We start from the raw sequence: 15234 nt of genomic DNA, 5'->3' as shown, positions 1-15234 counted from the left end.
TATTTTTATATTTATATCATTGTATTGTTATAGAATTCAATACCAAAATAAATTTGTATCAATACAGGCAGCAAGCTACCAATATTATCAAATAGTTTTATTGATGATCAAATTAAAACAAATGAATACATATATGTTTTATTATTATAATAAATTATGTATATATTATCGCTGTTTATTTAAATTATCATTTATTTAGAAATGAAATCAATAACAATAAAAAATAAATATTTTCCCTAAATAAATAAAACTGTTTTTTTTTTTTACTTTTTTTTTTTTTTATTAAATTCGATATGTATTAATTGAATTTAAAAACCAAACAAAATTTGTATACTAGAATGATATAATTATTATTATTTTTTGAATTTATATAAAAGGTAAATTTTTATCAATCATTTCAAAAAATAATATTGAATAGTATCAGTTAGCAGATTTGTGTAATGGTATGTTAACAAAAATAATAGTAATTATATTTATATTTATATTATCTATAAAAGGTTATTTTTTTATTTTAAATTGTTTTTTATTTTAATTTATTTTTAATTTTTTTTTTTTTTTGAAATTATATTAATAGCTTTGAATACACTTAATAGTTTTTTTCTTTTATTTTAAATTATTATAAATCTAAATATTAATAAAAATGATAATAGGTATGAATACAATCATTATATAAATAAAGTTAAAAAATTATTTTACTAATTTTCTTTGTATTATAGATATAGTATCAAACCTAACAAATAATAGTATTTCTACAAAAACTATATATACACAAAATACAATTGGGTGCATCAACGATAAAAATAGGGTTTCAGACAAACTACTCACTGTGATAATGTACAGAGAACCTAAAATTAGATATGTTAAAAGTATATTTTCAAAGGATCCCGGGACACCAACAGATACATTATATTATATATAAATAAAACAATAGTAAATAAATAGAAAAAAAGATAAATAAACAAATAAATAAATATATATTTTTTTTAAAAATTTTATTATTTTTTATTTTTTTTTTTAAACTTTCTTTTTTTTTTTTTTTTCACTACCAATTTATAATGACCATTCTTTTAAAAGGTTATTAGAGTTTTGATTTAATTTAAATGATTTGATTAATTTACCGCCGAGCATTTGAATTTCATTTAAAATTTCAAAGATATTTGGAATAACCAAGTTTGAATCTTTTGAAATTGGTGTTACATATTTTGATTTTGATGGTTTAAATGGAACTGGAAGAAAAGCTTGTGATTTCCATTTCAAAGTAATTTTATTTCCACCAACTAAATCATATTGGAATATGCAATATTCTGAAAATTTATCTTTTAATTGATTAATTAATTCTACAACTGGATTGAAACCTGGTTTAAAATCTTTATATATTAAATTATTATTATTACCATTATTTAATTGGTTTGAATCATTATTATTATTATTATTGTTATTGTTATCTGATTTTTTAATAATATTTTTAAAAACTGGTTTCTTTGAAGTTGATGTATTTGAAATATTGTTATTGTTATTATTTGTACCATTACTATTTGTATTTAAATATGATAATAAATTAAATTTCTTATTATTGATAATATTTAAAATTTCTTTTGAATGATTTGGTATTAATTGTTCATTTAAATTAAAGATTGCATCAAAGTCGAATAATGATGGTTCAAAGATTGATAACCAATTGAATGTTTGATTTGTAAAGTTATCTTCAATTAATTCAATTGATTTTTGAGCTAATAATTTAATTTTTGACCATTGATCTTGATCTCTGATGGTTGTATGTCTAAACCATTGATTATTACGATCTTTATCGGTTGCAAAATAAATAATTGGTGGATTATTGGATTGTTTTTGAAGAGCAAACATATTTTTAATTTCTTGAATAGTTGATTCTTTGATACTGTTGTTAAAATCGATAATTAATGGTTGTTCTTCAAAGTTGTAGGTGTAGAGGAGGAATAAAAATCTAAGGAAGCCCATTAGTGGTGTTTTTGGTACATTGGTTGAATCCATTGATCCGTCGTCTCTTTCGATTCCTTTATATAAACTACCGACTAAGAGTTCAACGGATTGTTGGTCGATGAAATCGCTAAAGAGATGAGAATGAATCCAACGTAATGCAATACGTGTAGTTGGTCCGTATGATGAATAGGTGGTGTGAAGTGATTGGATAAAAGTGTGATGAATTGAATTTCTTTGTAATGATTCTAACTCTGGTAATCCCTCTACTTTCCATTGTTCACGCATAAACTCCATTTCTTTTGGATAGTAGCTAATTAAACGGAAAACAAATCCATCAACTTGTAAGTCTAAATACTTTTCGGTTAAACGAGGTCTAAAGATTGTGTTTTCTAATTCACGGGCCATCTTTAAGAGGAAAGCTGTTTTGAGTGCGTTGATGCTGTCTACATCTTTGGTCCATTGTTGGCTAGTTTGGAAGTGTAATAAGATTTGAATTGGTTCATTTTCGAGGTAGTTTTCATCGAATGATGTTAAAACATCAGTATAACGGAGTGCTGGACTGATTGGAGAGAATGCTTCGATACCCAATGGTAAACCTAATTGACCAATAACATGAATTAATTTTTCTTTAGCAGCAATGACATTTAAAGTTTGATCTTGAACCTTTTCGCCAATAATAAGTGAATCTAATTCAGAGACAATGGTTGAAACTCTAGTGACTGGGATCTTTAAGTGGAGATTTAAAATGTATTTAACAATCTCTTCAATAACCAAATGACGTGAGCCATTCTTTGGTGACCAGGTAACAGCATCTAAAATGGAACCATCTTTGAAACGACGAACCTGTGATTTGGCACCCCAGAATTCACGGAATTTAGCAGAGTTAACATGATCAGCTGGTGGGCCCAAGTCGATAACACTTAACCAATTCTCTGTATTAACTTTAATACCAACAGTAAGAGTACGGTCGACATTCTCTGGCATTTCATCTTTCCAACAGGTATACTCGTCATTATCGTGTTTGAAAATTGTGACTTTAGTAACACGTTTGGTTAATGATTTTCTAAGTAATTGGTATATACGATTTTCTAAATAACTTTCTTTTTGGTAGTAGTCGTTAAGTGGTACCTCGAATTGTGAGAGTTCTTCTTTACCAAGGATGATCTTTAAAACTAAATCATATTCAGTGTAGAAATGGAATTTGGTCATAAAGATCTCTTCAAAACCATTACCAGAATCTAAATTCTCTAAAACCAAACGAGACTCTAAAATCAATTGTCTTAAGCCCCAACTTGAAACACTTGACCAAACATTTAATAAACCTGTATCATCGACTAAAGCAACTGGATAAAGTTTTTCAAATTCTTCAAAATATTGATTTTGTTTAATACTTCCACTGCTGATAGCATCTTGAGATAATTTCATAAAGATTACTGATTTACTTGAAATTTCTTTACTGATAAATACCATTAACATACGAAAAGCTTGATATGAACTCATGGATTTATTGATTCTACCGTTATTATATAAATGAATTAATAGCATTGATAAATGGAATGAGTTGACTGTTGGAATTTTCTTTAAATCTAACCATAATTTAACTAATAACATTGTATCTACTAAAACTGGTGCATTTTCACATTTTTCGTTAATTAATTGCATGTGGTCATTTAATAAAATATCTTCTAAAATTGAATTATTATAAAATGGTGATCTTTTAATTTCATCTATAATTAAAAAAAATAAAAAAATTAGTTAGCGCGTGAAAAATTATAAATATTATTAATTATTAAACTTACCAAATGATCTTTTCTTTTTAGTTTTTGAATCATCTTCAACTTTTTTACTTTCATTATTTTCATAAATTGAATCATTTTCTTTAAAAGTTTGAATTTTGATATTATCTTTTTCTGATTCTAAAAATATACAACTAATATTTGGATTAAACTTGGTATAAATATTAAATAATTCTTTTGGAATGGTTGGAATGATACGAATTTGGAATTTAGTTTTTGAACCAGTTTTTGGATCTTCTTTTGGTTTGATAACAATGATTTGTTTATTTGAATCATCATTAAAGTTCTTGAATGATAAATCTGAAAAACGTGGATGTTTCTTTAATTCATTAGCAACCTTTAATAAATATAAATTTCTTTTTGTAAAATATTTGAAGTCGTTTGCATCTTTACTTGATAATGAAGATAATGGGATTTCAATAGTCATATCTACATTTGGATTGGATTTAATAACTGATCTGCTCATAAAACTACCGACTACATCGATTGAAGATGGTCTGCTATAGTGTACTGATAAACCCTCACCACCATTGAAATCAAATAATTTAACGGCGCTTATATTATCTTCTGTAATGTCTACGTCTTGTTCTGGTATTTTTTCGATGGCTGTTTTGATTTGATGTAAAGCTGATTCCAAAGATGAAAGTTTACTATAATCAATTTTGATCTCTTTGAATAACTCGTTGATTTGAAGTCTGAATAAATTTGAATTAAAAAGAAATTGGGTTTCTTTAAGATTTTGAATTTCGTCACTTGTTGGTGCTGCAGATTGTTGTGAAACTGGTACATTTTTAATTTTAAGATTTACAAATTTTTTTGCTTCAATTTCTGATTTTTCTGGTAATATTGTTGGTCTACCCATTGCTGCTTCGCTATCGTCCAATTTCTCCTCCTCGTCATCGCTATTATTACCATCGATATAATCCAACTCTTCGTCGTCATCCTCGCTTTCGCTATTGTCATTTGATTCGCCATTATAATATTTATCATTATATGAAACTGCACCTTCAATGTCTTGATCGCTGATTTCATCATCATAATCATCCATTCCCAATGCCATAATACTATTATCTTGTTCCTATTTTAAAATTTATTATAATTAGTTTTTTTTTTCTAATATTAATTTTATGGTTGTATAACTATCATTTACAATCTTATTTTTTTTATTTGACTTGGCATCATTACCACCTTTAGTGGTAGTCTTTCTTTTCTCTACCATTGCTGAGGTTTGTGTATATAAATTATTAAGAAAAAAAAATAATTCTTAAAAAAAAATAAAAAAACGAAAAAAAAAAAATAAAAATAAAAATAAAAATGAAAAATTTTAAAAAAAAAATTTTAAAAAAAAAATTTTAAATTTAAAAAACGAAAGATAAAATATTTTTTTTAATTTATATATAAAAATTTTTAAAAAAAAATAAATTATTTTTAATTTATATAAATTATTAACTAAAATATTCATATTTATTTTATATAAATTATATTTGGTATTGCATTAACCCTTAAAACCTTCAGGAAGGGTGCCACCCTTTTTTTTTTTTTTTTTTTTTTTTTTTTTTAAATTGAAAATTTGTTTTTTTAATTTTTAATTTTTTTTTACACTTTATTTAGAAAAAGAAAAGACTACAATAACAATTTAAATATTAATAGTAAAAAATGAAAAAGGAAAGGAACCAAAAAATAAAAGATGGCCGAGCAAATGTACCCACTACATAATAAAACCACCAATTGGTCAAGAGATTTTAAATAGAAAAAACAAAATGTTTAATTATTGATGCTGGTCTTTCGGGTAGTATAGAAAATATGAAAACATTAGTGCTAAATGGATATTTTTTTATTATTTCTATAACATCGAATCGTTGTGTCAATATATTCGATCAAATTGTAAATAGTAACTATTAAATGAAGTGTTAAGAAAAAATTGTTTAACGTGCACATCTATAGAGATACTAGTGTATATGATGTATGTAAATGCCATGGTGTTTGTTTGCATAAAAATTGTAATATAATTTACCACAACTAAAATTTAAATGAGGGTGAATTTTTTTAAATTTTTTTTAAACTTTTTTTTTTGCCGACTTAAATTTTGGAGGTTTTAAGGGTTGATTAAAAAATCAAAGTTTTTTATTTTTATAGATCGAAATTAAAGTGGTGTTCAAAAAAAAAAAATAAGTTTTTTTAATTTTTTTTATTTTTAATTTTTTTTTCAAAAAAAAAAAATTTTATTTTTATATTTTAATCCATTATTCAAAACAAATGCAATCATATACAGAATTGACACAAAATCAAGAAAAAAAAAAGAAAGAAAAAATAGATGATGATTATAAAACAAAAGAATACCAATACTGGACAAATAAAAATGTTTTACAATTCTTAGAAAATTTAAAATTAAATTCAGAAAAAAAAAAACATTATTTTGTTATGTTTCAAAATAAAATGGAGGGAGTCCAACTTCCTTCAATTTTTAATAAAAGAATTAATCTAGGTATACACCAAGAAGACTATGAAGCTTTTGGAGAACTATTTAAAACTTATAATATTCCAATATACCCATCCCAAGATGAAATCAAAAACCATTACCTAAATCTAAGCTCTGACTACGAGTTAAAAGATTCTTTAAAACAAGGTAGCTTTGGTGTAGTTAGCAAACTAGAGCATATAGGTTTTGGCTTTCTCGTAGCAGTTAAACAAATAGAATACCGCGAAGATATGGATAAAACAGTAAGTTTATTATTTATTTTAAAATTTATAAAACTATTAATTTTTATTTCATTTTCTTTTTTAGATAAATGAAGAAATTGCAATTTTAGAAAATCTAAAACATAAAAACATAGTTAAATGTTTTGGACACCATAAAAATAAAAATTATTTTATATTTTTAGAATATCATGAAAAATCGATTGCAGATAGGTATAGGGACGAAAAACCATTTACAGAAACCGAGTGCATAGCTATAGTAAAAAGATTATTAAAGGCTTTAAAGTATCTTCATTCGAAAGGTATAATCCATAGAGATTTAAAAGGAGCAAATATACTATTAAACAATAAAAATAAACCCATAATCATTGATTTTGGTTTATCTTATAAACTCCCAACTCAAGGTTCACAATTTCCCTCCAGGGGAATTGGCACAAAAGGTTGGCAAGCTCCAGAACTTCTCAGATATGAAAGCAAATGTGGAAAACCCGTGGACATTTGGGGTTTAGGTTGTGTAATAATTGAAATGCTAAAAAAGAAAAACCCACATGGAAACCAAGAATCAGATTATAATAAACCTCCACCATACCCGGAAAATATCAAGATGGGGGTTAATTTAAAAAATTTTTTAGACAGGTGCCTACAAATAAATCCATCTGAAAGAGCTACAATAGATGAATTATTAAATCATGCTTGGATTACAAACAAAGATGGGGATTGTAATGATAATAAATACAATATATACACCTATCTATATCAATATAAAGAAATAATTGGGGTTTTGCTCTATTTCCTTATTCTTTATTTTTTTAATTGGGGATATAAATAGATATTTTAAAATATCTATTTTAAATTTTAAATAAAGTTTAAATTAATATTGTTTTTATTTTATTTCAAAAACTAAATTTTATATTTTATTTTTTTTAATTTTTTTTTTATAGCGCCCAAAGAAAATGGGGTCTAAAATTTTGAATACCGGATTTGGAGAATTTAAAAAAAGCAGTGGTTTGGTACGAATCAACAACTGGCTACAACATACCTGAATGGTTAATTAGAAACGTATTGCAATGAAATATTATTGTTCATAAAAAGAAATCCATGAACCTCCATTAAACAAAGTTACAAAAAGAAAAAGATATGATTTCGAATAAGAGATAAAAACTGGACTGTGAATCAACTGGAAAACCATATGTTTATGGATGAATTAAGGTTTCAATAATTTGATAAATACCATGATATAAGATCTTGGGCCTATGACTCTAATGTTTTGGGGAAACATTTTCTATTATGGTCCTGGATATTAAGATAATCTTTCAGAGGGTTTAGATTCTAATCTCTATATTGATATAATAAAAAATGATACACAACCAACTATGGGTTACTATGCAGATGAAGGTTCACCGAAATTGTCATGAAAATTCCTCATCCTATACTTCAAATATGGTTAGGGGTCAAACTTTTGCGAAATGAATATTATAAATAATATGAATATATTTATTTTTATGATCTTACCTTTTTATTTAAAGAAAATATTGTGTGAAAAAAATAACATTTTAAAAGTTTTTTGAATTAACCCTTAAAGTGTTTAGGTTGTTCTCAGGCCAAAAAAATAAAAAAATTTTATAAAAAATTGAAATTTTTTTTTTTTTTTTTTTAAATTTATTTTAAAATTTTATTGTCACAAACAAATATGAATAATACAGTTAACTTTGATAGTTAATGTTACAATTGATTAAAATAAAAAAGAAAGAGGTCCTTGTTATATGTGTAGTACTGGGTATTTAGTTCAAGGTATAAACTATTAAGGAAATTTATATTATCTCAATGTGAATGTCATAAAGTCCTCCATGAATTTTGTAATGTTGCGTTCCATAATCCAAAACTCAAAGTTGTTCAAGCTTAATTATAAATCAAAAAATATAAATAATAAATCAATTAACTATAAAATTTTAAATAAACTTTAAAATAAATATATTTTTATAATATATTTATTTATTTTAACTCAAAATCACATTATTTTTTATTATCACGAAAAAACTCTTTGGCAACAAAATTTTGCTTTTTTTTTTGAAAATTTTTTTTTTTTAAAAATTTTTTCTTTAAGGGTTAAGTTTTGTTTTTTAAAATTAAAAATCATTTTTAGATTTGCAAACATTTTTAAGTTTTCAAAAAAAAAAAAAAATTTTATAATTTTTTTTATTTTTAATTTTTTTTAATTTTTTTATTTTTATCCATTATTCAAAACAAACGCAATCATATATGGCTAAAGAATTGATACACAAATATATAGATTTGACAGAAAATCAAAAAGAAAAAAAGAATAAAAGAATAAAACTTCATTATAATGAAAAAGAATACCAACTCTGGACAGATAAAGATGTTTTAGAATTCTTAGAAAATTTAAACCCAGAAAAAAAAGAACATTATGTTGTTAAGTTTAAAGAAAATAAAATGGAGGGATTCCATCTTCCTTTAATTTTTAATGAAAGAATTAATCTAGGTATACACCAAAACGACTATAAAGATTTTGGAGAGCTATTTAAAACTTATAATATTCCAATATACCCATGCAAAGATGAAATCACAGACTATTACAAATTTAAAAACATTGTCTATGAGTTTAAAAAATACCCTATAAAACAAGGTGGCTTTGGTGTTGTTAGCAAACTAATACGTAAAGATTTTGGATTTCCCGTAGCAGTTAAAAAAATAAAACACCCCGGCCAAAATCCAAAAATGAATATAAAAGTAAATTTATTATTTATTTTAAAATTTATAAAACCATTAATTTTTATTTTATTTATTTCTTTTTCTTTTTTAGATAAATAAAGAAATTTTAATTTTAGAAAATCTAAAACATAAAAACATAGTTAAATGTTTTGGACACTATGAAAATGATAGATATTATTATATATTTTTAGAATATCATGAAAAATCGATTGCAGATTGGTATAAAGAAAAATCATTAACAGAAGACCAGTGCATCCCTATAGTAAAAAAATTATTAAAGGCTTTAAAGTATCTTCATTTGAAAAAAATAATCCATAGAGATTTAAAAGGAGCAAATATACTATTAAACAATAAAAATAAACCCATAATCATTGATTTTGGTTTATCTCATAAATATTCAAAAGTTCAAAATTCAAAATTTCCCTCCAGGGGAATTGGCACTGAAGGTTGGCAAGCTCCAGAACTTTTAAAAGTTGAAAGCGAATGTAGAAGTGCCGTGGATATTTGGGGTGTAGGATGTGTAATAATTGAAATGCTAAAAGGGGGAAACCCACATGGAGACCAAGAATCAGATTATAGTAAACCTCCACCATACCCGGAAAATATCAGTGTTAATTTAAAAAAGTTTCTAGACAGGTGCCTACGAATAAATCCATCTGAAAGAGCTACAATAGGTGAATTATTAAATCATGCTTGGATTACAAACAAAGATGGGGATTGTAATGATAATAAATACAATATATACACCTATCTATATCAATATAAAGAAATAATTGGGTTTTTGCTCTATTTCCTTATTCTTTGTTTTTTTAATGCTAATTGGGGATATAAATAGATATTTTTAAATATTTATTTTAAATTTTAAATAAAGTTTAAATTAATATTGTTTATTTTATTTCAAAAACTAAACGATTATTCCTTTTTTAAATAAAATTTTAAATTTTATTTTTTTAAATTTTTTTTTTATAGCGCCCAAAGAAAATGGGGTCTAAATTTTTGGGTGGTGAAGTTGGAGAATTTAAAAAAAGCAATGGTTTTGATACACAACCAACTCTGGGTTACAATGCAGATGAGTTATTGGTGACTGAGAAGGTTCACGGAAATTGCCATGAAAACTCCTCATCTTATACTTCAAATATGGTTAGGGAGTAATACAGAAAATTCAATATTTCAATTGATGAAAAACAACCTTAAAGCCCCGATTTTAATATAATATTTAATCAATGTTCATAAAATAAAGAAATGTTATCAACTCGAATGTTTAGTAAATCGAATTAGAACCCGATCCAATGCCGCATTGACGATTTTCATTACATCAATTCTGAGTTTATAAATAATTTTTATAAATCTCTTCCACAGAATGGATGCGATAATTAAAGCTCATGGAGAACATACAGGATATTAAGTCAAATCATTTGTTATAATCAAAAAAGTAAAAAAGTAAAAATTCAAGATTTTATTTTTTTCTTAAATAAGATTTTTAAGTTTGTTGAAAAAAAAATATAAAAGTTTTTAAATCAGATTTTTTTTTAAACTTAAAAAATTTTTAATTTTTTTCAAAAAAAAATTTTAATTTTTTTATTTTTATTTTAAAAAAAAATAATAAAAAAATTTTATTATTATCCATTATTCAAAACAAATGCAAACATATATAGAATTGACACCAAAACAAATAATAAAAAAAAATACAAAAATAGAATATGACTATACTAAGAAAGAATTCCAATACTGGACAATTAAAGATGTTTCAAAATTCTTAAAAAAATTCGGACAAGAAACAGTTAGTAAGTTTCAAGAAAATAAAATGGAGGGATTCCATCTTCCTTCAATTTTTAATGAAAGAATTAAACTAGGGATAAAACAAAAAGACTATGAAGCTTTTGGAGAACTATTTAAAGCTTATAATATTCCAATATACCCATGCCAAGATGAAATCATAAAATATTACAATAAAGAAAACTCTGACTTTGTGTTAAATGATTCTATAAAAAATGGTGGCTTTGGTACAGTTAGCAAACTAACACATAAAGGTTTTGGCTTTCCAGTAGCAGTTAAACAAATAGCTTACTCCAGCCAAGATTTAGATATGGGAATAACGGTAAATTTATTATTTATTTTAAAATTTATAAAACTATTAATTTTTATTTTATTTTTATTTCATTTTCTTATTTAGATTAGAGATGAAATTTTAACTTTAAAACAATTAAATCATAAAAACATAGTTAAATGTTTTGGACACTATGAAGATAATAAAAATTTTTTTATATTTTTAGAATATCATGAAAAATCGATTAAAGATAGGTATGAAGAAAAATCATTTACAGAAACCGAGTGCATGCCTATAGTAAAAAAATTATTAAAGGCTTTAAAGTATCTTCATTCGGGTAATAAAATCGATAATATAATCCATAGAGATTTAAAAGGAGCAAATATACTATTAAACAATAAAAATAAACCCATACTCATTGATTTTGGTTTATCTCATAAATATTCAAAAGTTCAAAATTCAAAATTTCTCTCCAGGGACGTTGGCACTGAAGGTTGGCAAGCTCCAGAACTTTTAAAAGTTGAAAGCGAATGTGGAAGTGCCGTGGATATTTGGGGTGTAGGTTGTGTAATAATTGAAATGCTAAAAAGGGGAAGCCCACATGGAAACCAAAAAGCAGATTATAATAAACCTCCACCATACCCGGAAAATATCAGTGTTAATTTAAAAAAATTTCTGGACAGGTGCCTACAAATAATTCCATCTGAAAGAGCTACAATAGATGAATTATTAAATCATACTTGGATTACAAACAAAGATGAAGATTGTAATGATAATATATACAAAAATAAAGATTGTAATGATATACACAAAGGTGAAGATTGTAATGATAAAATACACAAAGATGAAGATTATAATAATATATACACCTATCCAAAACAAAGTAAAGAAATATTTGGGGTTTTGCTCTATTTCCTTATTCTTTATTTTTTTATATGAATTAGGGATATAAATAGATATTTTTAAATATCTATTTTAAAATTTAAATAAAGTTTAAATTAATAATTTTTTTATTTTATTTCAAAAACTAAACGATTATTCCTTTTTTAAAAAAAATTTTTTATTTTTTTTTTATTTTTTTTTTAAAATTTTGGTTTTTATTTTTTTATTTTAACAAAAACTCAACAAATAATCATTTTCATGGTTTTAATAATTTTAATAATTTTATAAAATGTTAAAAATAATAAAACTAAATAAAATCAATCAAAGCTATAGAATATATAATAATACATACAGAACTTTATGTACAACTAATAATAACAATAGCAATAATAATGGTGTTTATGATATAGTTATTGTTGGTGGTGGGTTGGTAGGCTCAGCCATGGCATGTTCATTAGGTAACAATAACAACACAAAGCATTTAAAAGTTGCATTAATTGAATCATCACCAATTCAAACAGTCAACGAAACAACATCAAATAAAATACCAGATATTAGAACCATTTCATTTAATCATCAAACTATTGATCTATTTAAATCTATTGGAGTTTGGGATACCATTGAATCTACAAAAAGAGTTAATCCATTTAATCAAGTTAGAGTATGGGATACAAGTGGTTTTGAGGGTATTCATTTCAAAGATAACAATGATATAATGGGATACATTATCGAAAATAAAGTTGCAGTATCATCACTCTTAGAAAAAGCAAACTCTTTTGAAAATGTCGATATCATCTCACCACTTACTGTCAAATCATTAGAAAACTATAATCCAAATACATCAACCACAACAAATATATTACCCTGTTTAAAACTATCGAATGACAAAGATCTTCATGCTAAATTAATTATTGGTGCTGATGGTGGCAATTCTATCATTAAAAAACAATTAAAATTAAACTCTGTTGGCAGAAACTATAATCAAAGAGCTGTAGTTTGTACAATTAAATTGGGTAAATCTGATCACAATGATACATTATTTCAGAGATTTTTAACAACTGGTCCAATTGCCTTATTACCAGTAAGTAATAAATAACTTTTCAGTAATAGTAATAATAACAACAATAAAGTATATTTGTATATTAATTTATTAATTCATTTATTTAATAGTTAGCAGATGGCTATGCAAATATCATTTGGTCAACCAATAACTTACATGCAAATTATTTATTAGAATTGGATGATAATAGCTTTTTGGAACAATTAAAAAATTCATTTTTATCATCAGTACCAACCAATAACAATAGTGTATTTGATGCATTATCAAGTGTATTTAACCTTAATCCCTCAGGACTAAGTGGTAATGAAATTTATGTACCACCTATCGAATCAATAGTATCAAAAAGAGCTTCATTCCCACTTCGTATCGATCATACATTCCAATATACAATGCCAAGAATTTGCTTTATAGGTGATGCATCCCATATCGTACATCCAATGGCCGGTCAAGGTGTTAACTTGGGTATGGCCGATGTCAAAGCTCTAACTCAAATGATTGAACAATCAGTTCAATCTGGTTACGATATCGGTGATGCAATGATGTTAAAAAGATTCGAAGAAGAAAGAAAACCTGAAAATGTAAAAATGATGCTCTCTATCGATACCCTATTCAACATTTTCACCAATAACTCTATTGCAGTTACCGCTTTAAGAAATTTCGGTATGTCTTTCTTAAACCATGTTCCAATTTTAAAGAATCTAATTGTAGGTGTTTCAAAAGGAAATTCAATTTTGAATAATATTAAATAAAAAAATAAAATAATTATTTAAATTTAAATATAAATATAAAACAATAAAATAAAATAAGATGGTATTTTTGCTATATTTTTTTTATTTTTTTTTGTTTTTTTAGCTTTCAGTTTTTTTCCTCCTAGCCCTTTTTTTTTATTTTTAAAAAAAAAAAAAATTTTATTTCAAATAAATAAATTTAGATGCGGGCAATTGGAGCTTTGACCCTGGTCATGTCAAGAATTTTATTTAAATTTAAATTTTTGATTACAGAAACAAAAAGGGTTTTAATTTTTTTTTCTTTTTTTTTTTTTTTTTTATTTTTTTTATTTTAGTTTTTTTTTTAATCTTTTTTTACAAATCTTTTATGGTAATTGATTATTATAATTTCTAATATTTTAAAATAATAAAAAAATTGTAAAATTAATTTCGTATTTAGATTTCGAACCAAAAAGTAAAAAATAAAAAAATAAAAAATAAAAAATAAAATAATATTATATAACAATAAAAACGATGGGCGGAATAATAGATAATAATAATAGTAATGATTTTTCTGATGATGATGAAGAAGAAAATACTAAAACATCATTAAAAAAAGGATACTATCAAATTATAAAAGGTATTGTATAGAAATATAAAAAAAATACGATAGTTATATATTTTCTATCTGCAAAAAAAAAAAAAGAAATTTTAAATTTATGTGTGTTTATTTCATTGTGTGTAGTGGGGGTAAATGTGGTGTTGTGGGTTGTTTTATTCTATAGATAGTATTATGTGGTAATGCTAAATTTGGTATTTAGTTTTGGTATGGTTTAAAAGGGCCAAAAATTTATTTTTTTTTTTTTTTTAACCCCAAACCAATCCCCCAAAAAGTTAAATAAAAATTTTTTTCGGGTTTTTAAAAAAAAAAAAATTTTAAAACAAAAAATTCCAAAAAAAATAAAAAATAAAAATTTGGGCCAACCTATCCATTTAAAAAACCAAATAAATAAAAGGAAACCACTCCTTTAATTTATTTTTGGTTACCTTAAGGTTATAATTTCCGGGAAATTTCCTTTTTTTTTTTTTTTTTTTTTTTTTTTTTTTTTTTTTTCCCTATCACCTTCTTTTAAAGAAACCAACCAAATAAAAACACATTATAATACATGTTTAGTAATATTTAATAGATAAATATCATTTTTTTTAAAAAAGATATATTATTTTTTTAATAATAATGATATTTAATATTTTTTATAATTACTTTTATAAAAAAAAATTTTAAATTAAATAATTATCAATTTTAAAAATAAATTCTTTTAATAATATTAAAAATAATAATAATAGTAGAAATTAATT

The 15234-nt window shown here is 24.2% G+C and overlaps 5 protein-coding genes across 5 annotated transcripts; 4 read left to right on the top strand and 1 right to left on the bottom strand.

The window, feature by feature from the left end:
• Nucleotides 1-1050: 1050 nt before the first annotated feature.
• Nucleotides 1051-4974, bottom strand: DICPUDRAFT_154593 (uncharacterized protein; the record flags this gene model as incomplete). The annotated part of the gene is made up of 3 exons (XM_003290054.1): nt 1051-3686; nt 3759-4833; nt 4906-4974. 3 exons carry the CDS (start codon nt 4972-4974, stop codon nt 1051-1053), a joined length of 3780 nt encoding a protein of 1259 aa, XP_003290102.1.
• A 1217-nt stretch (nt 4975-6191) lies between these two features.
• DICPUDRAFT_154592 (uncharacterized protein) lies at nt 6192-7523 on the top strand (the record flags this gene model as incomplete). The annotated part of the gene is made up of 3 exons (XM_003290067.1): nt 6192-6476; nt 6541-7171; nt 7453-7523. 3 exons carry the CDS (start codon nt 6192-6194, stop codon nt 7521-7523), a joined length of 987 nt encoding a protein of 328 aa, XP_003290115.1.
• A 1750-nt stretch (nt 7524-9273) lies between these two features.
• Nucleotides 9274-9882, top strand: DICPUDRAFT_9742 (uncharacterized protein; the record flags this gene model as incomplete). Its single annotated transcript, XM_003290066.1, has 1 exon — nt 9274-9882. A coding segment is annotated over one exon (609 nt), but the record flags the coding sequence as incomplete, so codon positions are not given.
• Nucleotides 9883-10986: 1104 nt separating this feature from the next.
• On the top strand, nt 10987-12181 carry DICPUDRAFT_154589 (uncharacterized protein; the record flags this gene model as incomplete). Its single annotated transcript, XM_003290065.1, has 3 exons — nt 10987-11280; nt 11356-12112; nt 12174-12181. 3 exons carry the CDS (start codon nt 10987-10989, stop codon nt 12179-12181), a joined length of 1059 nt encoding a protein of 352 aa, XP_003290113.1.
• Nucleotides 12182-12400: 219 nt separating this feature from the next.
• DICPUDRAFT_154588 (uncharacterized protein) lies at nt 12401-13920 on the top strand (the record flags this gene model as incomplete). Its single annotated transcript, XM_003290064.1, has 2 exons — nt 12401-13192; nt 13282-13920. The coding sequence occupies 2 exons, from the start codon at nt 12401-12403 to the stop codon at nt 13918-13920; spliced, it is 1431 nt and encodes a 476-aa protein (XP_003290112.1).
• Between the last annotated feature and the right edge of the window lie 1314 nt (nt 13921-15234).

This window comes from Dictyostelium purpureum, assembly GCF_000190715.1.
Source record: "Dictyostelium purpureum unplaced genomic scaffold DICPUscaffold_206, whole genome shotgun sequence".
In the NCBI taxonomy this organism is placed as follows: Eukaryota; Evosea; class Eumycetozoa; order Dictyosteliales; family Dictyosteliaceae; genus Dictyostelium; species Dictyostelium purpureum.
This window is presented reverse-complemented; position numbering and strand designations above follow the sequence as displayed.